This window comes from Bos grunniens, chromosome 7 (assembly GCF_055505025.1).
Source record: "Bos grunniens cultivar Pamir isolate PY7600 chromosome 7, Bosgru_T2T1.0, whole genome shotgun sequence".
Taxonomy (NCBI): domain Eukaryota; kingdom Metazoa; phylum Chordata; class Mammalia; order Artiodactyla; family Bovidae; genus Bos; species Bos grunniens.
In genome coordinates this window covers 6,479,381-6,505,670 of record NC_141171.1, presented here as the reverse complement: position 1 = coordinate 6,505,670, position 26,290 = coordinate 6,479,381, and the positions used below count along the sequence as shown (strand labels likewise).

General features: G+C 46.2%; 1 protein-coding gene across 4 annotated transcripts in view; it reads left to right on the top strand.

Moving 5' to 3' along the window:
- TMEM38A (transmembrane protein 38A) overlaps window positions 1-23,397 on the top strand; it is a 35,637-nt gene extending 12,240 nt beyond the window's left edge. The window contains exons 2-6 of one of the 4 annotated variants that reach the window (XM_086408629.1): window positions 6,931-7,087; window positions 7,312-7,496; window positions 9,931-10,018; window positions 11,857-11,974; window positions 21,960-23,397. In XM_086408629.1, the coding sequence (XP_086264755.1) occupies window positions 6,931-7,087; window positions 7,312-7,496; window positions 9,931-10,018; window positions 11,857-11,974; window positions 21,960-22,019 (608 nt within the window). In that variant the 3' untranslated portion in view covers window positions 22,020-23,397. Of the gene's footprint in view, window positions 1-6,930; window positions 7,088-7,311; window positions 7,497-9,930; window positions 10,019-10,678; window positions 11,118-11,856; window positions 11,975-12,742; window positions 14,337-21,959 lie in introns of those variants that run through there. The other 3 variants (XM_086408628.1, XM_086408630.1, XM_086408632.1) reach the window with 3 other exon arrangements.
- The last annotated feature ends 2,893 nt before the right edge of the window (window positions 23,398-26,290 follow it).

Below are 26,290 nucleotides of genomic sequence, written 5' to 3'. Positions count from 1 at the left end.
TGTAACTAAAAGTGCCCAACATAACTGCAGTGCTTAAGAGTGTTCAGTCCACATTTGCTAGAATGTAACAATTATTATTGGCTACCATGTATCAGGACAGTGCCCAGCATGGAGGAAGGGAGGAGGCTGGGATGGAGGGTTCCGCAGCAGTTAAGATGGATAAGGTCCTTGTACTCACCGAAGGATTAAGATCAAGTCAACTTGATGGGGGTGCTTCCCAGGTGGCGCTAGTGGTAAAGAACCTGCCTGCCAATGCAGGAGATATAAGAGATATGAGTTCAATCCCTGGGTAGGGAAGAATCCCTGGAGGGAGGGCATGGCAACCCATTCCAGTATTCTTGCCTGGAGAATTCTATGGACAGAGGAGCCTGGTGGGCTACAGTCCATAGAGTTACACAAAGTTGGACATGACTGAGTAACTTAGCATGCATGCATGCAACTTGTTGAGTGTATCAACAGTATATAGTTATTTATATCAAAAGCTTCACACTTAGTACATGGCCTAAAGAGGTCAAGCCTTCAGATTTGACAATTTTAAATTTTTTATTTATTTTTGTTTCTTGGGCTGCACTGGTCTTTGTTGTAGCATGCAGGCCTCTCTAGTGGCAGCACATGGGCTTCTCTCTAGTTGTGACCCGCAGGCTCAGCAGTCGCAACACACAGGCTTAGTTGCTTCAAGGCATGTGGGATCTTAGTTCCCTGACTGGGGATTGAACCCTCATCCCCTGTACTGGAAGACAGATTCTTAACCACTGGACCACCAGGGAAGTCCTAGATTTGACAATTTAGAGACAAAAGTCATCCAATCTCTAGATATAAAGAGAAACTTTCCCTTTAAAATCCCCAGAGCTGGACTGACTATATCTTTTGATTAGTCGCCTGATTAACAGATCATATATTGTAACCTTGTTATCTCACATCCACATTGAGTGGAGTTTTCATTGGATTTAAGTAAACCATTTAAAGAGAGCTACTGGGGGAATACTACTCAGCCATAAAAAAGAATGAAATCATGCCATTTTCAGCAATGTTGATGGACCTAGAGATTATCATACTAAGTGAAGTAAGTCAGAATGAAAAAAACAAATACCATATGATATCACTTATACATGGAATCTAAAATATGACACAAATAAACTTAGCTACAAAACAGAAAAAGACACCCGTAGAGAACAGACTTGTGGTTGCTGGGGTGGTGGGGGAGGGAAGGAATGGGAATTTGGGATAAACAGATGCAAACCATAGAAGGATGAATGTCTATATATATATATACACACACGATGGATAAACAACAAGGTCCTACCATATAGCACAGGCAACTCTATTCAGTATCCTATGACAAACCATAATGGGAATGGATATGAAAAGGACTGTATGTGTATACATAACTGAATCACTTTGCTGTACAGCAGAAATTAACACCACCTTATAAATCAACTATACTTTGATAAATTTAAAAATAAAATTTACAAAATAAATAATAAAGACAGTCATTGGTACCACCTCTGGCTATGAGAGCTAAGTAACTGTGTCTTACAACTTCATTCTAAATTCATTCTCTGGAAGATGAAGCTAGTGGGGGAGGGAAGGAATCAAGATGATGAACTAAGTTGTCACACCAGAAGACACCTGAGTTCCAAGCTGGGGGGGTGGTAACTGGAAGATTATGACAATAACAGTATAAAGATAGACCTGAACTATTTCAAAAGATTTGCGAGACTTTCAGTGGGTAGTACAAAGTGTACAGTTTGACTAACAGACATCAGTCTTGTACCTCTAGTGGTTTTGTAAACATGTTTTTAAAGAACTAGACCCCACACACACACACCTTCATTTTAATTTGGGATCTTAAAATAGCTTTTATCTTGAAAATGTTCAAGACTCATAAGTAATTTATTATTTATTGTGCCTATGCCACACAGCTTGCAGGATCTTAGTTCCCCTACCAGGGATTGAACTCTCCACAGTGAAAGCACCAACCAAGTCCAACCTCTATGCTGTGCTGTGCTGAGTCGCTTCAGCTGTGTCTGACTCTTTACGACCCTATGGACCATAGCCCACCAGGCTCCTCTGACCATGGGATTCTCCAGGCAAGAATACTGGAGTGGGTTGCTGTGCCCTCCTCCAGGGGATCTCCCCGACCCAAGGCTCAAACCCAGGTCTCCTGCACCAGTAGGCGGATTCTTTACCACTAGCACCACCTGGGAAGCCCCCCTAACTGCTGTACCACCAGGGAATTTCCAGAAGTTGCAAAAATGAAGCAAAGAGTTTCCAGCTTTCCCAGCTTCATCCAATGACAACATCTTACCTGATGATAGCTCATTATGAAAAAAAAAAAAAAAAAAACCTGAAAATTGGGACTTCCCTGATGGTCCAGTGGTTAAGAATCTGTCTTCTTATGCAGAGCATGCAGGTTCAATCCTGGGTCAGGGAACTAGGTCCTACATGCCACAGGGCAATTAAGGCTGTGCCCCACAGCTAACCCCACTGGCTAACCACAGTGAAAGATCCTGTGTACACAACTATGATCAGACACAACCAAATACATATTAAAAAATAAAAACACTGGAGATTGACACCAGTATTATACCATTAACACCTACTATAGACTTTACTCAGCTGTTTTTCCTTGCACTTTAAAAAAATATAGTCCTTTGAAATTTTTCTTACATGTGTAGATTTGAGTAACCACCACCACAGTCAGGATATAGAATGGTTCTGACACCCCAGGGAAACTCCCTTGTGAAAAGAAAGTGAAAGTCGCTCAGTTGTGTCTCAAGGCTAGAATACTGGATTGGGTAGCCTTTCCCTTCTCCAAGGGATCTTCCCTACCCAGGAATCGAACCCAGGTCTGCCGCATCGTGGGTAGATTCTTTATCAGCTGAGCCACAAGGGAAGACCAAGAATACTGCAGTGGGTAGCCTATCCCTTCTTCAGCAGATCTTCCTGACCCAGGAATCAAACCAGGGTCTCCTGCACTGTAGGCAGATTCTTTACCAACTGAGCTATCAGGGAAACCCCCTATAATTAGATCTTCTTTAGAAGCCTAACCTCTGGTAACCACTGATCTGCTCTCTGCCACTCATCACTATGGTTTTATCCCATGGAGAATGTTATATAAATGGAATCATTCAGTACATAACCTGAGATTGGCAGTTTTCACTGAGCATTATACTCTTGAGATCTGTTCAGATAGTTTTTGCATCCCTGGTTCGTTCCTGTTTCATTATTGAATAGTATTCCATGGTACAGATATACCAGGGTTTGTTTATCCATTCACCCATTAAAGCCATTTAATTGTTTACAAATAAAAACTGCTATGAACATTTGTATGCATGACTATGTGAATACCAGATTCTCCTTTTCGAACAAAATCTTATGCCAGAGTCTGAGATGAAGCAGTAAATGAAATTGTGCTCCATTTTAACTCCAGCATACCCACCTGATTTCTCTTTTGCTCCTGCAAACCCTCACGGTTCCCAGGAACACAGTTTGAAAACCATTGCTCTTGGGAGCCCAACTTCTCAGCCATGGATGGAAGCTTTTGGGTTATCAGGGCTGCAGGATGTCAGGACATGGACCAGCTCATTCCCCTATCTCTGTGTGCTCGACTATGTTGCACAGAAGAATCACTCAAGAGCGTTAAAAAATCCACAAGCCCAGCCACACCCCAGAACCACCAACCAAGACACTTGGCTGGGGCAGAGGGATCAGGTGTTTGTAAAGTCCCCAGGTAATCCTGATGTATAGTCAAGGTGGAAACTAACACACTGAGCCATCTTCCTTAAGGATGGGGTCCCTGTTTCTATTTGCTAAGTAAGTCCATTGTTTCACATTTTCTTTCTTGGGTTGAATAAGAAGACTCAATTAGTATCATTTGTGTGTGTATGTATCTTCAGCTGTGGGCTTCCCTAGTGGCTCAGTGGTAAAGAATCCACCAGCCAATGCAGGAGACGCGGGTTTGATCCCTAAGTCAGGAAGATCCCTCGGAGAAGGAAATGGCAACCCACTCCAGTATTCTTGCCTGGGAAATCCCACGGACAGAGGAGCCTGGTGGGCTTACAGTCCATGGGATCACAAAAAGAACTGGAGGTGACTGAGTGACCAATAACAAAGCAATGATCTTCAGTCGCAGAAACTGTGAAATATATTGCATCTTTTCTTTGCTGGCCTTTTATTTTTTTTAACAGCTTTATGGAGGTATAATTCTTGTACTACCCATTTAAACCATCCCATTCACTGGTTTTGAGCGTATTCACAGCATTGTGCAACCGTCACCTCTCACAGAAACCCGGATCCTTGAGTTCTTACCTTCCCACCTCCCGTCCCCTCCATCCCTAAGCAACCACTAAGCTACTTTCTCTTATTCGATGTGAAAAAATTGCATAAAGTACCAGTAGCATGGAGTCCACAGGGGAGTGGAAGTCCTCAGGAGTGACTGGCTCCGTAGAGCCAGGAAGCCTTCCTGGAGGAAGTGGCATTTGTGCTTGGCCCGTTTTGCTTTGTGTCTTTGTCCCTTCTATGCTACTAATAGGGTTGCTCTCTCTCCCTCCCCACTCTGTCGGTATAATTCTATAGTCAAGGACTCCCTTATCCAGCTTTGCTCATTGCTCTTTCTGCACCCTTCCACACACATGGGCCTGTCTGCACTGTCCGTCTTGGTACCAGTATCTGGTGACTTCCCTCTGCCCTGATGGCACTCTCCCAATAAGACAAGACTTGGAAGCAGGACTTCAGATTCTCCTTTCAAATTTCTTCTGTACCTTCCTATCTGGGGCCAGTCAAAGCAAGTAAACCTTCTCCATAAGAGCACAACTCAACAACAGAGGGACAGCCCAGTGTTTTCAAAAATGCACAAAGGACTTGAATAGACATTTCTGCAAAGAAGATACTGTAATGATCAATAAGGACCTTCCCTGGTGGTCCAGTTGCTAAGACTCCATGCTCCCAATGCAAGGGATCTGGATTCAATCCCTGGTAAGGGAGCTAGAGCCACACGCTGCAACTAAGATGCAGTACAGCCAAATAAATAAGTTAAAATATTTAAAACAATGGTGGTGCAGAGAAAAAAAAAAAAGACCAATAAGCATTTGAAAAAAGAACTCAGTATCACCAGACATTAGGAAAATGCAAATCAAAACCACAATGAGATACCACCTCCCACCCATCAAGATAGCTATTCCTAAAAAACAAAACAGTAAGTGTGACCCAGGAGGTGGAGAAGTTGGAACCCTTGTGCATTGCTGGTGGGAATGTAAAATGGGGTGGTTGCTGTGGAAAACAGTGGGAAAGTTTCTCAAAAAGTTAAAAATGGAATTAACCTTTGATCTGGCAAATCCACATCTGGAATTATACCCCAAAGAATTGAAAGCAGGAACTCACATATATTCATATGCTCTTGTTCTTAGCTGTCATATTCATAATAGCTAAAGGATGTAAGCAACCCAAATGTCCACTGACAGATGAATGGATATGCAGAATGTGGTAGACGCAGTCAAGGAAATATTACTCATTCTTAAAAAGGAAGAAAACTCTGACACATCCTATGACGTGGATGACCCTTGAGGATTTTATGCAAAATGAAAGGATCCAGTCACAAAAATGCTGTATGATTCCACTCACTTGAGGTCTCTAGAATAGTCAAATTCACAGAGATGGAAAGAAGAGTGGTGGGCGTCAGGGGCTGGAATGAAGGGGGGAATGGAGAGTTAATGTTTGATAGGCCAGAGTTTCAGTTTTGCGAGGTGAAAAAGCTATCAATATGAATGATGGGGGTGGTTGTGCAATAACATAGATGTGCTTAACGCTATTGAACCATACCTTTAAAATGGTTAAAGTGACACATTTTATGTATATTTTACCACACCCACTTATTTTTTCTTTTAAATAAGGAAAGACCAAATGTACAGGCGTAGGCTTACAGGAATCTTGGCATCCTCCCAAGGCTGCATCAGATGTTCTCAGCTGCGTGTTGCCCTCTTCAAGCTTTAGTCTCCTCATAATTCCCTGGTGGTCCAGTGGTTAAGACTCCACACTTCCACTGTAGGGGGCACGGGTTCAATCCCTGGTCAGGGAACTAAGATCTCATGAGCTGAGAGGCATGGCCAAGCGAAACAAAACAAGTTTCGGTCTCCTTGGGCAGGATAATAACAGTGATCACTTGGCTGCAGTCATCAATGAGGATTTAATGAGTCCTTCCTATAAATTCTAAAACCCAGTGTCTGAGAGGGCTTCCCTGAAAGCTCAGTGGTAAAGAATCTGCCTGTGATGCAGGAGACCTGGGTTTGATCCCTGGGTTAGAAACATCCCTTGTTGAAGAAAATGGCAGCCCACTCCAGTATTCTGGACTGGAAAAATCCCGTGGACAGAGGAGCCTGATGGGCCACAGTTTGTGGGATCACAAGAGCCGAACACAACTTAATGAGTAAACCACCACCATCACCACCTCGGACCCAGGAATGCTTGCTAAATATGAAAGTGAAAGTGAAGGTCACTCAGTCGTGTCCGACTCTTTGCAACCCTATGGACTTTACAGTCTATGGAATTCTCCACGCCAGAATACTGGAGTGGGTAGCCTTTCCCTTCTCCAGGGGATCTTCCCAACCCAGGGATCAAACCCGCATTGTAGGTGGATTCTTTACCAACTGAGCTATCAGGGAAGACCTGCTAAATATGATTTGTTTTAATTATCATCCTCTCTGAGCTCAGAGGAAAGAGCCCCAACCTGGTTCTGCCTTCTCTCTGTGTGATCTCAGACACATGTACAGTCTCTCTGAGCCTTGGTTCTTCCTCTGTAAATGGACGAACTGCAAGGCTTTGGGCGGACACTCTGAGAAGGTGGCTGAATTAGGATGGGCTGGTCAGAGGGCATGATGGTGAAGCATGCCCTCAGCGCCCTGGTGATGGTGGGGACACCCCCGTACCCCTCAGGAGCAGTTGAGCTGTCCCGGCACCACCCCATGGCATCCTGGCTGTGTGCCATGCTGCATTGCTTTGGGAGTTACATCCTGGCTGATCTGCTCCTTGGGGAGCCCGTGATCGACTACTTCAGCAACAACTCCAGCATCCTGCTGGCCTCAGCAGTCTGGTGAGCGTCACGGGTCCGGCGGGATGTGGGAGAGCAGAGCAGGCGGGCAGGGCGATCCCACCACCCGGGAGGTGGGAGGAACTAGGACCTGCCAGCCAAACCTTCACAGTTAGCCCTGACTCACCACCCTCTCCGCCCAGCTGTCCTGAGTCTGGACACAACCTCGTCTCCAGGGGCCCCTAGGGTCTAGCTCCCCCCTGATGCTTGGCATTCTCTCCCCAAAGGTACTTGATTTTCTTCTGCCCCCTGGACCTCTTCTACAAGTGTGTCTGCTTCCTGCCAGTGAAACTCATCTTTGTGGCTATGAAGGAGGTGGTGAGAGTTCGCAAGATCGCCGTGGGCATCCATCACGCCCATCACCACTACCACCACGGGTGGTTCGTCATGATCGCCACCGGGTGGGTCAAAGGTAAACAGGACCATGACCAGAGCAAAGGGAAGCCACCCCACTGAGAACCCCTTCTCTCAGCCATCTTATCCAATCCCATGTGAGAGCTAAGACCCCATATGCCTTGGGACCAAAAATCAGAACTTAAACAGTAGAAGCAGTATTGTAACAAATTCAGAAGAGATTTTTTTTAAGTAAGTAGGACAATGAAACATTGATAGCTAATGTCTCTGGAGAAAACTTTCTCAGCTGCACCCTACTCACACGTGGGGCTGGACCCTTCTGTGTGTGGAGGCCGTCCTGTGCATTGTAGGGTATTGAGCACATCCCTGGCCTCCACCCACTCGATGCCTGTAGCACCTACCATCAGTGCAACAACCAGAAATGTCTCCAGACGTTGTCAAGTGCCTCACAGAGAGGAAATCATACCCCTGTTAAGTTTTGTGGACTATGGCCCTTTTGCCAGCCCAGTAAAGCCTACAGACCTTTTTATGTTTTCTTAAGTGCATAACATAAAATATATAGGAGAATAAAGGAAACCTAATCTTTTAAAGTAGTTATAAAGTGTTTTAAAATAGGCTTTAGTAGTTTTATGCCTATTTGTTATTGCTGTTTGTTGTTTAGTCGCTCAGTCGTGTCTGACCCTTTTTTGATCCCATGGACCATAACCCACCAGGCTCCTCTGTCCATGGGATTCCCCAGGCAAGAATACTGGAGTGGGTTGCCATTTCAATCTCCAGGGGATCCTCCCAATCTAGGGATCAAACTTGTGTCTCCTGCATTGGCTGGTGGATTCTTTACCACTGAGCCACGTGGGAAGCCCTTTATGCATATTTACTATTGATTAAATAGCAGACTTTCCACTGACTTCTAATAAGTCTCATGCTCTTGGAGCAGTGTTGAGCACAAATGGTATTTGAAATCATCTACAACAATGATAATGTGAAAAGAAAAAAATCCGTTAGTTCTGTTGATGACAGTCATAGACTTGCAAATCCTGCCGAGGTAATTGCCTCCCTTCATGATAAAAGGAAAGGCTGTGTTTCAGTGAAGGATGTGAAAATGAATATGTAATTCTGTTTCCTCTCTGGGTTCCTAGACTCTAGGTTAAGATCCCTAAACCAGGGTAAGTTTTGAGTTGAGCTCATTGTGCTTCTTACTTGACCTTCTTTAGCAGAAAGTTAGCATCACCCCTTTCTACTGACGAGGGGAATGAAATGACTTCCCCAAGGTCATGAGGCTGTGGGGGCACAGATGGGGTTTGAGGCCATGTCCTCTGAATGCAACATTCACATTTGTAACTATTTTGAAGCCCCCCTTTTCCCCCTCCTCCATCTATGCTAAGAGGCAGACCAAGATAGACATTACAACCAAAACAAAAAGTTACTAAAATTACATAGGGACAGTTTATAATGGTGGGTCAGTCCACTAGGATGATATAACCATTTTAAACAATTATCACCTAAAAACAGAGCACCAAAATACATAAAGCAAAAACTGAGAGACGTTAAAGGAGAAACAGACAATTCAACAGTGTTAGTTGCAGAGGTGAACCAGGGAGTGACGAGAAGGCAGGGAGAGAAGGCTTGAGCAGGTGCTGAATACCACTAAGCTCTGTGTTCCTGTTTCCTGACAACCAAAGTGGGTACTCCCAAATGCCTGGGAGTACCCTCCAGCGAGCCAGTGTCCTGAGGCACCTTTGACGCTTAGGGCTGGATCACGCTCTGGTGGGGGCTGCCCTGTGTGTTACAGGATGTGCAGCATCTCTGGCTTCAACCCGCTAGTTGCCAGTAGCAGCTCCCTCCCCAGTGGTGAAGTAAAAAATGTCTACAAATATTGCCAAATGTCTCTTTGGGGCAAAGACACCCCAGAAGCAAACTCCTGGGCCAGTGGTACATATTGGGCACCCCAGTTGGCACAACCACTCCTTCAGTGAGTGTCTAAGCCTCTTTAGCCAATACATTTGGAGTAAATGGGAAGATTCTTCTAGAAATTCAACCAAAAATCTTGATATGGGTCTCCTTATTGTCTCTCTAGGAAGCCTGTACTAAAGAGAAAGGTCCCCAGGGGTATACCATGCCTTCCAGAGGGCAAGTGGCTCAAGAAAGGTTGAAAGCTCAGAACCCAAGGCAGGAGAGAGGCTGGGGTGCCTCTTGCACAGTTCAAGGTCCTGGATTGAAAACATCAGGGCAGACAATCCAGATTTGATCAAGACATATCTTGCAGGTGGGATATGACCACCCCACCCCCTCTTACTTCATGCTGGTTTTGCTCTGAATATGCCTTGTGATCCTTGGGAAGACTGTCCCTTCTTGGCCTCAGTTTCCCCACCTGCAACACTTTAGGCTCAATATACCTCTGGAGAAGACTCCAGAAACTTCTTGCTTGGGAATTCAGCCAAGAAGAATGGGAAGCTGGGGGTGGCAGGCTTGTTCAGAAGTACCCTGTCCCATAGGCTCTGGTGTCACCCTCATGTCCAACCTTGAGCAGCTGCTCCGAGGGGTCTGGAAGCCAGAGACCAACGAGATTCTGCACATGTCCTTGTGAGTATCCCATCTCCCCCACCCCCTGGGCCTGACCCTGGGTTGGATACTCTGGTAACTTAGGAGCCTTGGTTCCTTAATTCTCCTTCCAGAAGCTTCCAGAGGCCATGGCTGGGGGACCTCAGAGGCAGAGCCTTGATACTACTCAGAGGGTAGGCAGAGCTTCAGGGAGATAAGACACTCCTTCTTCTCCCATGTAATGGGTTTTGAAGATTGAGTAGGAGTTTTCTGGCAAAGAAGGAGACTCTGGAGAGAGGCCAGTGCTTCTGCCAACTATCAAGTCAGAAAAGATTCTGCCCGGTTCTTCAGGGCCAGGGTACAGATTTTGGGTGGGAAGTGAGGGTGTGGTGGGGAGTGTGGCTGGGGTTAGGTGGAGAACAAAGGGTAAGACCAGATGGTCATATACAGGACTCAACCAAGGACCCCATGAGGCATTAAGTCTAATACATTTTTAAAAGACCTGAAAGGATCAGGCTAGTTAAATTTTCTTCCATAAAGTTGTTGCCATTAAAATATGACAACATTAAAAGACTCACCCGTGTGCCAATGATGCTTTTGAACTGTGGTGCTGGAGAACACTCTTGAGAATCCCTTGGACTTCAGGGAGATCAAACCAGTCCTAAATCAGAAAGGAAATCAACCCTGAATATTCACTGGAAGGACTGATGCTGAAGCTGAAGCTCCATACTTTGGCCACCTGATGTGAAGAGCTGACTCATTGGAAAGCCCCTGATGCTGGGAAAGATTGAAGGCAGGAGGAGAAGGGGATGACAGAGGACGAGATGTTGGATGACATCACTGACTCAATGGACATGAGTTTGAGCAAACTTCGGGAGATAGTGAAGCACAGAGGAGCCTGGCATGCTGCAGCAGTCCATGGGATTGCAAAGAGTCGGACACAATTTAGCAACTGAACATCAACAACATATGCCAGGTTAAACTACCTCCCATGTCGTATGTTGCAAAACATGGCATGATCTCATTTTATCCTCATGAGAGGTGTGTTCACACCCTCAGCTCATGGGCAAGTCAAAATATCGGAAGCCTATTCTTCAAAGAAGAAAAGGAAAATCAATAAAAATTGTGTGTTATAATCCCACATTCCAGGGGAGTGCATTGTTCAGGAGTCCCCAAGACCACTCTCAGGTGCAACGATTTGCTAGGAAGAGGCATAGAACTTGGCCAAGCTGTTATACTTAGGGTTGTAGTTTATTAAAGTAAAAGGGAACATTAAAACTGGCAAAGGCAAAAGGCACAAGGGATAGAATCCAAGGAGAGACCAGGTGCAAGCTTCCAATTGTCCCCTCTCCGAGGAGCTGTGTGGATAGTACCTGTTGCTCCCAGTATCCATGTGTGACTGTGTGTATTTAAGATTGCCAACCAGTAGTGTTCCCTCAAGCCCTGGTGTTCAGGGGTTTTCCTGGAGCTTGGTCACATGGGCCTAACTGACACCCTGGATGGCCAACCTCAGTCTCCAGTCCCTCCAGAGGTTCAGCTGATACCATGTGGCCCTAGACCCCACCCTAAATCACATCGTTATCATCTGGTGTGACCCAGAGTCCCCAGGTGAACAAAGACATTCCGATCAGGCAGAACTTAGTGGGTACCTCTCAGGAGCAGGCCAGAGGAGAGAGCTTTCTTTGCACCAAATTACCTCTTTACTGCCCAGGGGGGCACTGTCTCGTCCGTGTCACATGGGCATCTTCCCACCGTGCACCCCGGAGAAGCTGGGGTGGGAGCTGGGCACAGCAGGGGCGGGTGGAGAAGGGGCTCTGGGCCAGAGGAACAAAGCCCTGAGCCATGTAGACCCCCCGGATAACCAGAGCCACCCCGTGCAGCCCCACCAAGGCCAGCCTGTATGGAGCCATCCTCTTCACCCTCCAGCAGACCCGCTGGCTCCCGGTGTCCAAAGCCAGCCTCATCTTCATCTTCACCATGTTCATGGTATCGTGTAAGGTAAGTCCTCCTGTCCTGGCTAAAGCTGACCCATGCTTCCTGGGCTGAGGATGGAAAACTTAGGCTGATAGCCTTGGGGGGTCTGGGGAAAGGACAGCCCTAAGGTCGAGGTGTTGGGGGGAGGAGCTTGTCAGCAGGTTCATGCCTGAGAGCAGGGTATGAGATCAGGGTCCAGCAGGTGGGGGTGAGAGTGAGCAGAACAAGGTCTCCCTGGCAGAGGGTCCCATAAGGCCAAGATGGGAGCAGGAGAGTATGGAGTCTGTTTGGAGTATGGGGGCCTGTGCCTTGGGCATGGAGAGTGGGCTGGACCAGGAATGGTGCGAGTTGCAGTCACTTCCTACTCAGGAAAGGTCTTTCAGGGCCACACACCCTTCCTTGCCCCGTGGAGCTGGGGAACTTCATTGCTGGCTCCCTAGGAGGGGACCACACTGAACAGAGGAAGGGAGTGAGTGACCCCAGACCAAGCATAGCTCCTCTCTGATCCCAGGTGTACGTGTGGTGGGTGGGGATATTCCTGGGGAAAAGGCAACCAACTGATTCGGTATGGCTGGGATTTTAAGCACCAAAATCTTTGCATCCTGGAAATGGCAGGATAGTTGATCACCTTCTTGGGGGTGCATGCCGCCAGAAATCTGAGTCTAGGCTCCCTCTGCCCTTGACCTTTTGACCTTCTCTCTCTATCTCCCCTCCCCCCGCCCCAATCTGCTTCTGCCTCATCCTCCCGCTGGCTCTCTCGCTGTCTCCTGTACCTCTGTCATCCCACCTCAGGTGTTCCTGACGGCCACCCACTCCCACAGTTCCCCTTTTGATGTCCTGGAAGCCTACATCTGCCCTGTGCTGTTTGGGTCGGCCTCGGGGGGCGACCATCACCATAACAACCATGGTGGATCCCAGGGTGGCAGTGGGCCCGGCTCCCCACACTCACCCCTGCCCACCAAGTCCAAGGAGGAGCTGAGTGAGGGCTCCAGGAAGAAGAAGACCAAGAAGGCAGATTAGGGGGCAGCCCAGGGGGTCTTCAGGGCACCAGGGAGAGGACCCAGACCCAGGACCTGGGCTCCGTTCTCCCCTCTCCAGGCCTCTGCTTCCCTGTCTGCAAACTGGGGCCATCAGCCCGCCCTCCAGGGCTGATGTGGGGGGTTAAATGAGATATGGGGGGTGAAGGGCATTTGTAGGAATGGGGGGTCCCTTTCTTCTTCTGCCAGGTCCCCATAGAGTTACAGTTTTGGGGGAGCGGTCCACAGAATCCCAGCAATCGCTCCAACAAGAAACCTTGGCAGTTATGTTCTTGGTCTTGTTACTCCCTCTCTAAAATGACACCTTGACTCCGAAAGAATGTCAAGCCATGTTGACGCTCATCCATCTGATGGATGTTTACTGTCTGCTGTAAGGTAGCTGCTGTGATCTCCACGTTTCTTCCTATCAACTTCTCCTGGGCATCCCTGGGCAAGCTGCCACCTGCTCTGAGCCCTGCATGCCCATCAGTATAACGGCCCCTCACCCCATTCTGTATACAAGGGCTGCTGTGAGGCTGGATCTGACAAACCAGCTTTGTAAGCTCAGAAGCACAATGCAGTCAGGAGGTGAGGCCTTGATGGGTGTTCATCATGCTTAAAAAACAGTTTTGCAGTTTAGATCTTTTGTGTTTGTGGCTTGGAGAGCCCCACAAGTTACCTGGAACAAAGGAGGCCGTCAGTAGATGTGTCTAGGCCAGACTGGGGAGCCTGGAGGGGTGGAGGAGGCTTGTTCTGATCCTTGGCTTCAGGTTGCCCCCTAAACCAAAGAAATGCAGCTGGCCGGGCGGGGGTGCCAAGATCTGGCTCTAATCCAGGGGCTTCAGCCCTCACTGTCGGACTCCAGAAGCTCCATGAGACCTCCCTCAGTGCTGGCATCCTTCATTGCCACTCGCTCAGTCATTCAACAAACACTTGCCTACTATGTGCCAAACCTTGTACTGCTACTGGATGGGCTGGGAACTTGATTCAGGGTGAGCAAGGGGGATGGGAGCTGAGCACCCCTCCTGGCCACCCTCACCTCAGCCTAGGTCACCAGGGTATTTGACAGGGGTAGGTGGGTTGGGCATGGCCAGTCTCAGGTGGGATTTGGGCCCAGAATTGGCCAGCTTGGGACTGTTCTTTGCATGTGGGTGCTCAGGGCATGCTCAGGGCATCAGCCTGTGGCTGTGTCACATAGGCCTTGGGTTGTTGGGGTCCCAGGTTTTGCCCAATTATTGGGAAAGTGCCTTGGTCTGGTGATGCCCGGGAGCTTGGTGGGTCCTGAGGCTGTAGGGCCCCCAAATTCCTCCTCTTGTTTGTCTATCAAGGCTCAGCGTGAAGGATCGGCAAATAAATTTGTTGTGAAAGAATCCTGAAGGCTTGTCTGGTTCCTTCTTGCTCTTTTGGCCTCAGGGCACAACGGGAGTGTGTGAACTTAGAGACACATGGAGGTTCTAGGAGAATGAAGCTCACGGTAGCCCTTAGTCACCAGGGGGAGATGGAGGCGGTGGGTGAAGTCTGTAGGGATTAGGTAGACTTAGGTTTAATCCTCACTGTGCCATTTGCAGGTCATTGGGCTTCCCCTTCTCTAAGCCTGTTTGCTGCTTGGGAAAAAGGATGATGGCTATCACTACCCTTCAAAATAGGCTGGATGATCAATGGGATTAATGGTTGGGATTTGCAGCTAAGAGTCTGTGCAAAACCCAGTTAATGCAAGTCAAGCCACAGACTAGGAAAAAATCTTTGAAAATCACACATCTGATAACAGGAGTGGATCCTGCATATATGAAGAATTCTTAAGCCTCACTGACAAGGAAACCCCTCAACTTAAAAAGGAGCAAAGGATTTGGGCGGACATTTCGCCGTAAAGAATATACAGGATGGCATAGAGATAAACACAAGAAAGATGCTCAACATCCTTGGCCATCAGGTAAATGGGTGGAAAGATACCACTTCACACCCGCTAGAGGACTAAAATTAAGGAGACCGACCACACTAAGTGTTAGCAAGAACACGGAGCAACTGCAACTCTCATACATGGCAGGTGGGAATGTAAAATGGTGCAGCTGCTTTGGAAGACAGTCTGGCAGTTTCTTAAAAAGTAAAGTTAAGAGAGTCTGGCAGTTTCTTTAAAAATTACTGTATAACCTAGACATTCCACTCTTAGGAATTTGTCCAAGAGAAATTAAAATATGTGTCCATACAAAGACATGCACATGGATGTTCATAGCGGCTTTTAAATAATAACCTCAAACTGGAAACAACAAACGAATTTCCATCAAAAGGTGAATGGGGCCTTCCCTGGTGGTGCAGTGGTTAAGACTCCATGCTTCTGATGCAGGGGGCTTGGGTGTGCTCCCTGATAGGGGAACTAAGATCTCACATGCCACGCAGTGTGGCCAAAAGAAAAAGAAACAAACTGAATGAATAGTTCAGTAATAAAAAGGGACAAACAATACCATGAATGAGCCTCAAATGCATCATGATGGGGGAAGAAAGCTGTACCAGAAAGTATGCACATGGGATGATTCCCTTCATAAAAAATCATAGAAAAGGCAAATTCATCTATAGTAACATCTAGTCATGGGTACTTGGGGGGAGAGAGAGAGATGGGGGTGGGGTGGGAGGGATGGCAATGAAGTAGAAGAAAACTCCAGGTGATGGAGGCCTTAACCTTCCTGATTATGGTGACGGTTTCACGAGGCTATATACCAGTCATGTGTGTGTGTGTGCTAAGTTGCTTTGGTTGTGTCTGATTCTTTGTGACCCTGTGGACTGTAACCTGCCAGGCTCCTCTGTCCATGGGATTCTCCAGGCAAGAATACTGGAGTGGGTGACCATGCCCTTCTCCAGGGGATCTTGCCAACCCAGGGAATGAATCCCTGGGTCTCTTGAGTCTCCTGCATTGGCAATCGGATTCTTTACCACTGGGAAGCCCTACTGTGCAGTTACCTATATATCAATCACATTTCAATAAAGCTGTAAAACAAATTTAAATAAAAAAACTTGATAAAAAATGATCAAAAGATTTGAACAGACAGTTCACCAAAGAGAATAGATGTATGACAGTGTCCATATAAAAGAGAACATTAGAACACAGACATGCACAGGGAAAAGATCATGTGAGGCCACAGGGAGAAGATGGCCATCTACCGGGAATGGAGAGAGGCCTCAGCAGAAACAAGTGTGCTGTGGACACCTTGATGTCTTGCTGCCAGAGCTGTCAGAAAACAAATTTATGTTAAGTCACTATATCTATAGGACTGATGCTGAGGCTCCAATACTTCGGCCACCTGATGCGAAGAGCCAATTCACTGGAAAAAGACCCTGATGCTGGGAAAGATTGAAGGCAGGAGGAGAAGGGGACAACAGAGGATGAGATGATTGGATGGCATCACTGACTCAATGGACATGAGTTTGAGCAAGTTCTGGGAGTTGGTGATGGACAGGGAAGCCTGAAGTGCTGCAGCCCCTGGGGTCACAAAGAATCAGATATGACTGAGTGACTGAACTGTGTTCGGTGTTCAGACTGTGAATAGTGTTCTGCTAAGTCAGCCCTAGCAAACGAATACAACACTGTTGAGAGTGAGTAAAATAAAAATAACTCAGAATGTCAGGTGCTGGTAAGGATTTGGCACTGCTGGAATGCTCACGCACTGCTAGTGGAAGACTTGGAAGACAGTAGTTTTATATAAAATTTAACATCACTGACCAGATAACACAGCAATCCCATTTCCAAGTAAAGCAAAAACTCAAGTTCAAGCAAGAAAATTGATAGTGGCTGCTTTGGGTAATCAGCAAAACCTGGAAATATCCCAAATGCCCTTCAGCTGGTGAGTGGCTGAACATCATACAATGACTCCATCCCACAATAGAAAACTACTCAGCCAAGAAAAGGAACGGGCTTGTGACACATGCAGCAATGTGGATGAATCACATATGCATTTGTTCACCGAAAGAAGTCAGACTCAGGCTACATCCTGTGTCGCTAAGCTGTGTCCAATTCTATGTGACTCCATATACTGTAGCCTTTCAGGGTCTTCTGTGCTTGGGATTTCCCAGGCAAGAATACTGGAGTGGGTTGCCATTTCCTTCTCCAGGGGATCTTCCTGACCCAGGGATCGAACTGCGACTCTTGTGTCTCCTGAATCGGCAGGCAGATTCTTTACCACTGAGTCACCTGGGCAGCCCCATAGGATGCTATAGGAAAGGCAAAAGCATAGAGACAGAAAACAGACCGGTGAGTTCCAGGGTCTAGGAGTGGGAGGAGAGATTGTCTTCAAAGGGACCAGGGGCATTTCAGGGGGAGAGGGTGGCAGAACTGTTCTGATTCTTGATCATGGTCAAAACTCACAGGACCTATGCTGAGAATTCTACTTAACCCAAAAGAAAAGGAAAACTAGAATAGGCTCTGAAGCTTCTCAGACCTGTTCTTATCCTGTCTTTTCACCTTCAAGAATGCGTGGCTTTGGGCATGTGAACCCCCTTCTCAGACCCTCAGTTTCTTCCTAGGACTACCAGTAGGAGTCACCAGAGTTGGATCACAAAGCCAGCTCTGTAGGGTCCCCAGAGAGTCTGCTGTGCTCATCTAGCGCCTGCCGGGGGCTGGTAGTAAGCCAGCTCCCTGCAGTCCAGCACGAATGTTCTGGGATCTCATTTTATGAGAGAACAGATTGTACCAAAATAGCCTCTAGGCCTATTTTGGGAGGGGGATGGGCAAGCCACCGGCTGGCTGGGAGACGATTGGCTGGGCAAGCTGACTCTGCCATCTGGGGTAGTGCGGGAACTCCGAAGGCTGGCTCTCAAGTCCAGAGTAATTTTAGCAGCAGGAGTCAGGCTCCATAGTTTCTTTGGTCTTGAGAGAAAAGTTATTTTATTGCTATTACTATTATTCTGCATGTGCTCAGTTGCTCAGTCATGTCCAGCTCTTTGCAACCCTTTGGACTGTAGCCCACCAGGCTCCTCTGTCCTTGGGGATTCTCCAGGCAAGAACACTGGAGTGGGTTGCCATTTCCTGCTCCAGGGGATCTTCCGAACCCAAGGATCAAACCCACAGCTCCTGTGGCTCTTGCGTTGGCAGGCAGGTTCTTTACCACTAGCACCACCTGGGAAGCTTCCATCACTATTATCATTATAAAATCCACAACATGGTATTATTATTATTGTAAAATGCACAACATGGTATTATTATTGTAAATAAACAACATGGTTTTATTATTATTGTAAAATACACATGGTGTCATTATTGTAAAAGACACAACATGTTTATTTTTTATTATTACTGTAAAATGCACAACATGGTATTATCATTATTGCAAAACACACAACATGAAATTTGCTATCTTAACCTTTTTTTTTTTTTGCTGCCCTGGGCAGTTTTGGGGATCTTACACCCTCAGTATGAAAGCCCAGGTCACAGGGAAATTCCCACCATTTTAATAATTTTTAAGTACACAGTTCAGTGGCATTAAGTACACACTCACATTGTCATGCAACCATCGCCATAGTCCGTCTCCAGAACTTGCTCACCTTCTCATGCTGAAACTCTATCCTCGTTAAGCATGAACATCGCATTTCCCACCCCCAGCCCTGGCACCCACCGTTCTACTTTCTTTCTCTAAGACACTGGCTGTTCTAGGGGCCTCACAGAAGTGGGATCATACAGTACTTGTCCTTTGCTGACTGGCTTATTTTACTCAGCATGATGTCTTCGAGGTTCATCCGTGTTATAGCGTGGGTCAGAATTTCCTGCCTTTTTCAGGGCAAATATTATTCCTTTGTATGGACATACCTGGTGGCTCAGTAGTAAAGGATCCACCTGCAATACAGGAGACGTAGGAGACGTGGGTTCAATCCCTGGGTTGGGAAGATCCCCTGGAGCAGGAAATGGCGACCCACTCCAGCATTCTTGCCTGGAGAATCCCCAAGGACAGAGGAGCCTGGCTGGCTAGAGTCCATGGGGTCACATAGAATCAGACATGACTGAACACGCTCATGGACATACCATGTTTTACTTATCCACTCATCCGTTGACGAAAACTATGGGTGGCTTTTACCTTTTTCTTTTGTGAAAAAGTACTGCTGAAACATTGGTGGACAAATACCTCTTAGGTTTTTGTTGTTTAGTCGCTAAGTAGTATCCAACTCTTTGCAACCCCATAAACTGCAGCATGCCAGGCTTCCCTGTCCATCACCAACTCCCAATGCTTACTCAAAGTCATGTCCAAAGAATTGGTGACACCATCCAACCATCTCATCCTCTGTCGCCCCCTTCTCCTGCCTTCTGTCTTTCCCAACATCAGGGTTTTTTTCCAATGAGTTGGCTCCTTGGATCAGGTGGCCAAAGTATTGTAGCTTCAGCATCAGTCCTTCCAAAGAATATTCAGGGTTGATTTCCTTTAGGATTGACTGGCTTGATCTCCTTGCAGTCCAAGGGATTCTCAAGAGTGCTCTCCAGTGCCACAGTTTGAAAGCATCAATTCCTCAGCGCTCAGTCTTCTTTATGGTCCAACTCTCACATCGGTACATGACCACTGGAAAAATCAAAGCTTTGACTAATATGGACCCTTGTCAGCAAAGTGATGTTTCTTTGAGACCCTGCTTTCCTTTAAGAGGGAGATTGTTGTAGCGAAGATGATGGGGTGGATGCAAAGCCACTGGGTACCAGAATCCAGTTCTACAAAGAAAGAGAACAGTGACCACATTACAAGGCCTTTATTTCTTGGTACCACATCTTTTGGCTAGAAATGTACATGCCTTTTGTTGGGGGAGGGTGGTCATTGCAGGTGTATGAACTTCCTGTGGCTACTCTAACAAATTACCACAAACTTGGTCACTTGGAACAACAAGAAATTATTCTCTCACAGTTCTGGAAGCCAGAAATCTGAAGTCTGGGCGTGCTCTTTCTGAGGCTCTTTGCCTCTCCCAGCTTCTGTGGCTCCTTGACTTGCCGCCGCCATCACTCATATCTTTGTCTCCATCTTTACCTGGTGTTTTGTCTCTCTCTTTCCCTTTCTTTTTTTAAGGACACTGCCCAATACAACAGTATAGTCAAAGATCATTGATCATAGATCAGCATGAAGAGTATAATAACAATCAAAAAGCCGGAAATAGTACAAGAATTACCAAAACGTGACAGAGACATGAAGTGAGCAAATGCTGTTGTTAAAATGGTGCCGCCCAACTTGCTCAAAACAAGGTCGCCACAGGTCTTCAATTTGTAAAAACAACACTCGGCCACACAGAGTATATTGTACTTTTCCCCAGTAGGGAGAAACCTGCAAAATCTTGTCTGTCAAACCATGAAGTGATACCTCTACCCACTCTTCACCTAAGAAAGGGAAAGAGGAATCAAAAGAATATTTATCAGGCAAACTACATTAGATGTTTGTACCTCCAACAGATGTTAGGTGGGATGAACAGGGGTTCAGTCTCGGAGAAACTGATTAAAAATGTGACCTGAAACCAATCAATTTATCTCTTTTTTTTAAAAAATTGTTATTATTTTTATTTAATGCTTAAAGTTTTAAATAATTTTTGGCTGCCCTGGGTCTGCACTGCTTTGGGCAGGCTTACTCTAGTTGTGGCAGGTTGGGGCCACTCTCTAGCTGCAGTGTGCGGGCTTCTCACTGCAGCTTCTCTTGTTGCAGAGCACAGGCTCTAGAACATGAGGGCTTCAGTAGCTTCAGCAGTCAGCCTCAGTAGTTGTGGCTCATGGGCTTAGTTGGTCCACTGCATGTGGGATCTTTCCAGACCAGGGGTCAAACCTGTGTCCCCTGTATTGGCGGGTGGATTCTTATCCACTGCACCACCAGAAGTGTCCCTCTTGAAATTCAAGCATCTTGCCTCTACAATGGGCTATATTAAGAATTGACTAAGGGTGGTGAGGCTGTGGTCTCATCCTAAGGCTTGACTGGGGAAGAATCTGCTTTCCGAGTCCACATGGTTGTTGGCAGAGTTTTGCTTCTTGTGGTCTGTTGGACTGAGGACCTCAGTTTTTTACTGGCTGTTGGCAGGAAGTTGCCCTCAGTTTCTCAGCCATGACAGCCTCTTCAGTCCAGCAAAATTCATCAAAGCCAGCACCTTTCCTGTTAGCAAAATGGAAGTTGCAGTTTTTTTTTTAATTGAGGTGAAATTCACATAACGTAGTGGTTGGTTAGTTTTAACTAACCACTTTAAAGTAAGTAGTTCAGTGGCAGTACAATCACAGTACTTTATACCCATAATTTCTATTTAGTTGCAAGACATTTTCATCCCCCAAAAGGAAACCTCATGCCCATTAGCAGTCATTCCCCATACCTAATTCTGCAGCCTCAGGCAACCACCAATCTGTTTTCGGTCTCCATGGATTTGCCTGTTTTATAAATGGAATCACACAATATGTGCCCTTTTGTGTCTGGTCTCTTTCACTTGCTGCTGCTAAGTCGCTTCAGTCGTGTCTGACTCTGTGCGACCCCATAGACAGCAGCCCACCAGGCTCCCCTGTCCCTGGGATTCTCCAGGCAAGAACACTGGAGTGGGTTGCCATTTCCTTCTCCAATGCATGAAAGTGAAAAGTGAAAGTGAAGTCGCTCAGTCATGTCCAACTCCTGGCGACCCCATGGACTGTAGCCTACCAGGCTCCTCCGTCCATGGGATTTTCCAGGCAAGAGTGCTGGATGATCTTTAAGACTCGAAATCCCCAAATCTGATAATTAATAGAAAAAATGAGCAGTACAATTAACTAGGTAAAACCAAAGCAGTTTGTATCAAACTTGTGCCACCCCACAAAGGGACATCTCACTATCCCTCAAGTATTCACATTTCCTCAATAAAAATCTACCATAATTAGGTTGGGCTGCTATAACAAATTATCACAGACTGGGCTTGTTAAGCAATGTTTATTTCTTACAGTTCTGGAGGCTGGAAAGTGCAAGATCAGGTTGTCAGCACATCCACTGTCTAGTGGGCGCTCTTCCTAGTTTGTGAATAGCTGTGTTCTTGTATTTTCACAGGGCCAAGAGGGAACCACTTTCATGTCCTCTGCCTGCCTCTTGTTTGTAGAAAAAACTTAGTCTTCTAGGCCTTCACCAAGTTCCAAAGAACACATTTGAATCAGAAAAACGAGAAAATGCAGAACCAAAGAAAAACAGTCAAGCAAGACAAGATAATGATGTGTTCTCAGTTGCTCAGTCCTGTCTGACTCTCTGTGACCCTATGGACTGTAGCCCATCAGGCTCCTCTCTCCATGGGATTTTCAAGGCAAGAATACTAGAGTGGATTGCCATTTCCTTCTCCAGGGGATCTTCCCAACCCAGGGATCAAACCCGTGTCTCTTGTGTCTCCTGCATTGGCAGGTGGATTCTTTACCTCTGCACCACCTGGGAAGGCCAAAACAAGTCAAAGACTTTCAGTTCATCCTTCAGTTCAGTTCAGTCACTCAGTCGTGTCCGACTCTCTGCGACCCCATGAATCGCAGCACGCCAGGCCTCCCTGTCCATCACCAACTCCCGGAGTTCACTCAGACTCACGTCCATCGAGTCCGTGATGCCATCCAGCCATCTCATCCTCCGTCGTCCCCTTCTCCTCCTGCCCCCAATCCCTCCCAGCATCAGAGTCTTTTCCAATGAGTCAACTCTTCGCATGAGGTGGCCAAAGGACTGGAGTTTCAGCTTTAGCATCATTCCTTCCAAAGAAATCCCAGGGCTGATCTCTTTCAGAATGGACCAGTTGGATCTCCTTGCAGTCCAAGGGACTCTCAAGAGTCTCGATAGTATCCTGAGCCATATTCTTGAGCTATTTTGCAGATACTGAAACCCCCATTCAGGAGGAAGGAGTTAACTGTATGTTGACCCCAAACATAGACCCACAGATCAGTTGGAACCAGAAGGTTGATCATGTTGACTCGTGAGTATTTCACCATCAGTCACTCAGAGGAATGCCTGTGAACTGATCATGTACCCTGAAAACCTCTCCCTCATCCCGTCCTTAAAAACCTTTCCCTGAAAGACATTGGGGAGTTTGGGTCTTTTGAGCATTAGCTGCCCAGACTCCTCACTTGGTGACTGCAATAAACACAGTACTTTCCTTTGACATAACTTGGTGTCAGTAGACTGACTACACTGTGTGCTGGTGAGCATACTCAAGTTTGGTTTGGTAACAACCCCCCACACAGAAAAAAAAACACAAATGAAGAGAATTCTGAAGATGAGATGCAAAATCATGCTTGGAACATAACTGGGGGAGGGTGCAGGAATCTTTCAAGCATTGGAAACGTTCTATTTCTTAAGCTCGTTTAGAGTCACCTGATTTTGTACAACCCCTGAACTAAGAATGGATTTTACATTTGATTAATGACAGGAGTGGGGAGAGAGGACAATTGTCTCATGCCATGTGAAAATTATGTGAAATTCAAATTTCATGTGCCCAGAAATAAAACCTTATTGGCACACATTCATGACCATCCGTTTATGTATTGTTTGTGGCTGCTTTCAAAGAAGAATGATAGAGCTGACTAGTTGAGCCATAGGCTGATCTGCAAAACTGAAAACATTTACTCTCTGGACTTCAAGAAAGTGTCCATTATGTTATTTGTTATATCTAAATGTGTTGTATCTTATATGTCATATGGAACCTCTCCAGATGATGCAGTTTCTTGAACATGCTATGCTCTCTCTCAGAGCATTTGCACGTGCCACCCTCAAGGAGAGAATACCTCTTTGTTTATTCTAGCTTCTGGTGGCTCCATTCCTCCGCTGGGGCTGCTCTACTCCAATCCCTGCCTCCATCATCATATTGACTGCTCCTCTGTGTTCGTATATTCTCGTCTTTCTCCTACAAAGATACTTGTCATTGGATTTAGAGGCCATCTGGGTAATCCAGGATGTTCTCCTCTTGAGATCCGTAACTTAATTACATCTGCAAAGACTCTTTTGCCAACTTTAGGGTCACATTCACCTGTTCTGGCAGTTAGGGCAGGAATATATCTTTCTGGCAGTCCCCATTCAACCCAATAGGCTTGGTTACATTGAAATTTTGGGTTTGTCCGAATGGACCTCCTATGAACATGGTAGCATTGGTCCCTTGGAAAATATCAGTTTCCTGAATTATGCAGAGGTTGTCGTGCTTTCTTATTCAACAACAGAAAGCTACATTCATTAAGATCACCACCATTCTGTTGCAAGAAAAAAAGCCTTTTAAAAATGTCAGGAAGTGGTAGACATGGGATTTCCAAAATTTTTATTTCCCTTGAAAGCTTATATCTTACCATTGGCAACAGCACTGACCGTTGTTTTCCTTGAAGTAACAGGCTCCTTTTGTTCATTTTTGAGGAAAAGTCTGCCAAACAGCCAAGTCTGAATCATACTTTGTCAGATATTTCAAATAAAAATGGTGTTCCCTGAAAAAGGATGCCAGCTGGATGCCAAAATGTGTTCAAGTGCTTTTCTTTTGGAGATGATCATCGAACTTCATGCTCAATAGGAGGGCTTTATGTGTATTTCCCATTTGTCACACAAAATATTAAAAAGACATGGACTCACCTATTGTGTGGTGAATTGTGTCCCCCTAAAAGGTGTATAGAAGTCCCTAACCTTCAGTATCTAAGAAAGTGACCTTATTTAGAGATAGGGTCTTTGCAGATGTCATTAAAATGAAGCCACCAGGCTGGGCCCTAATCCAGTAAGACTGGTGTCCTTACAGGAAGAGGAAAGCTACATTTAATGTCTGAACTCAGACATTAAAGAGGAAAAGGCAAGGTGACGATGGAGCCAGGAACTGGAGTGATGTGTGTGCAAGCTGTGTGTGTCCCAGTGATGTGACACAAGTGATGTGTGAAGTGGGTCACAAGGACTGAGCCATCACAGATGCTGGCAAAGACAAGGAAGACTTTCCCTACAGCCTTGGGAGAAAGTGTGGCCCCTGTGAATGCCTTGGTTTTGGCTTTCTGTCCTCCAGAAGCCTGAGGGAATAAGCCTGTATTATTCTAAGTCCTCCAGGCAGGCCCAGGACACTAATCCATCATCCAAATATGCTGAGTAGATAGAGACTGATGGAAAAGAAAGTGAAAGTGTTAGTCAGTCAAAGAGTCTGACCCTTTGCCACGCCACGGACTGCAGCCCATCAGGCTCCTCTCTCCAAGGAATCCTCCAGGCAAGAATACTGGTGTGGGTAGCTATTCCTTCCTCCAGGGAATCTTCCTGACCCAGGGATCAAACCTGGGTTTCCTGCATTGCAGGCAGACTCTTTAACATCTGACCTACCAGGGAAGCCCATGATTCCGTTTATGTGACATTCTCTAAAAGAACTTATCTTTTAAAAAAAATGTAATGTGGACCATTTTTAAAGTCTTTATTGAATGTGTTACCTTATTACTTCTGTTATTTACGTTCTGGTTTTCTGGCCATGAGGCACGTCAGATCTTAATTGCCTGACCAGGGATCTGAACCCACTCTCCCTACATTGAAAAGTGAAGTCTTAAGCCCCAGAATGCCAGGGAAGTCTCCAAGAGAACTTACCTTGACAGAGAAATGGGAACATGCCAGGAGCTGGGGAGGGCTGTCCAAACCGACAGCCTAAGGGAGTTTCTTGTTGTTCAGTTGTTCAGTTGTGTCCAACTCTTTGTGACCCCATGGGCTGCAGCACACTAGGCTTCCCTGTCCATCACCAACTCCCAGAGCTTTCTCAAACTCGTGTCCATTGAACTGATGATGCCATCTGACCATCTCATCCTCTGTTGTCCCTTTCTCCTCCCACTTTCAATCTTTCCCAGAATCACGGTCTTTTCCAATGAGTCAGCTCTTCACATCAGGTGGCTAAATGGAGCTTCAGCATCAATCCTTCCAATGAATGAATATTCAGGGCTGATTTCCTTTGGGATTAACTTGTTTGATCTCCTTGCTCTCCAAGGGACTCTCATGAGTCTTATCCAACACCGCAGTTTGAAGGCATCAATTCTTTGGCCCTCAGCCTTCTTTATGGTCCAACTCTCCCACCCATATATGACTACTGGAAAAACCATAGCTTTGACTATACAGACCTTAGTCAGCAAAGTAATGTCTCTGCTTTTTAAAATGCTGTCTAGGTTTGTCATAGCTTTTCTTCCAAGGAGCAAGCATCTTTTAATTTCATGGCTGAGGTCACTGTCTGCAGTGATTTTGGAGCCCAAGAAAATAAAGCCTGTCACTGTTTCCATTGTTTCCCCATCTCTTTGCTATGAAGTGGCAAAGATGGGACCGGATGCCATGATCTTTGTTTTTTGAATGTTGAGTTTTAAGCCAGCTTTTTCACTCTCCTCTTTAACCCTCGTCAAGAGGCTCTTTAGTTCTTCACTTTCTGCCAAGGAGTT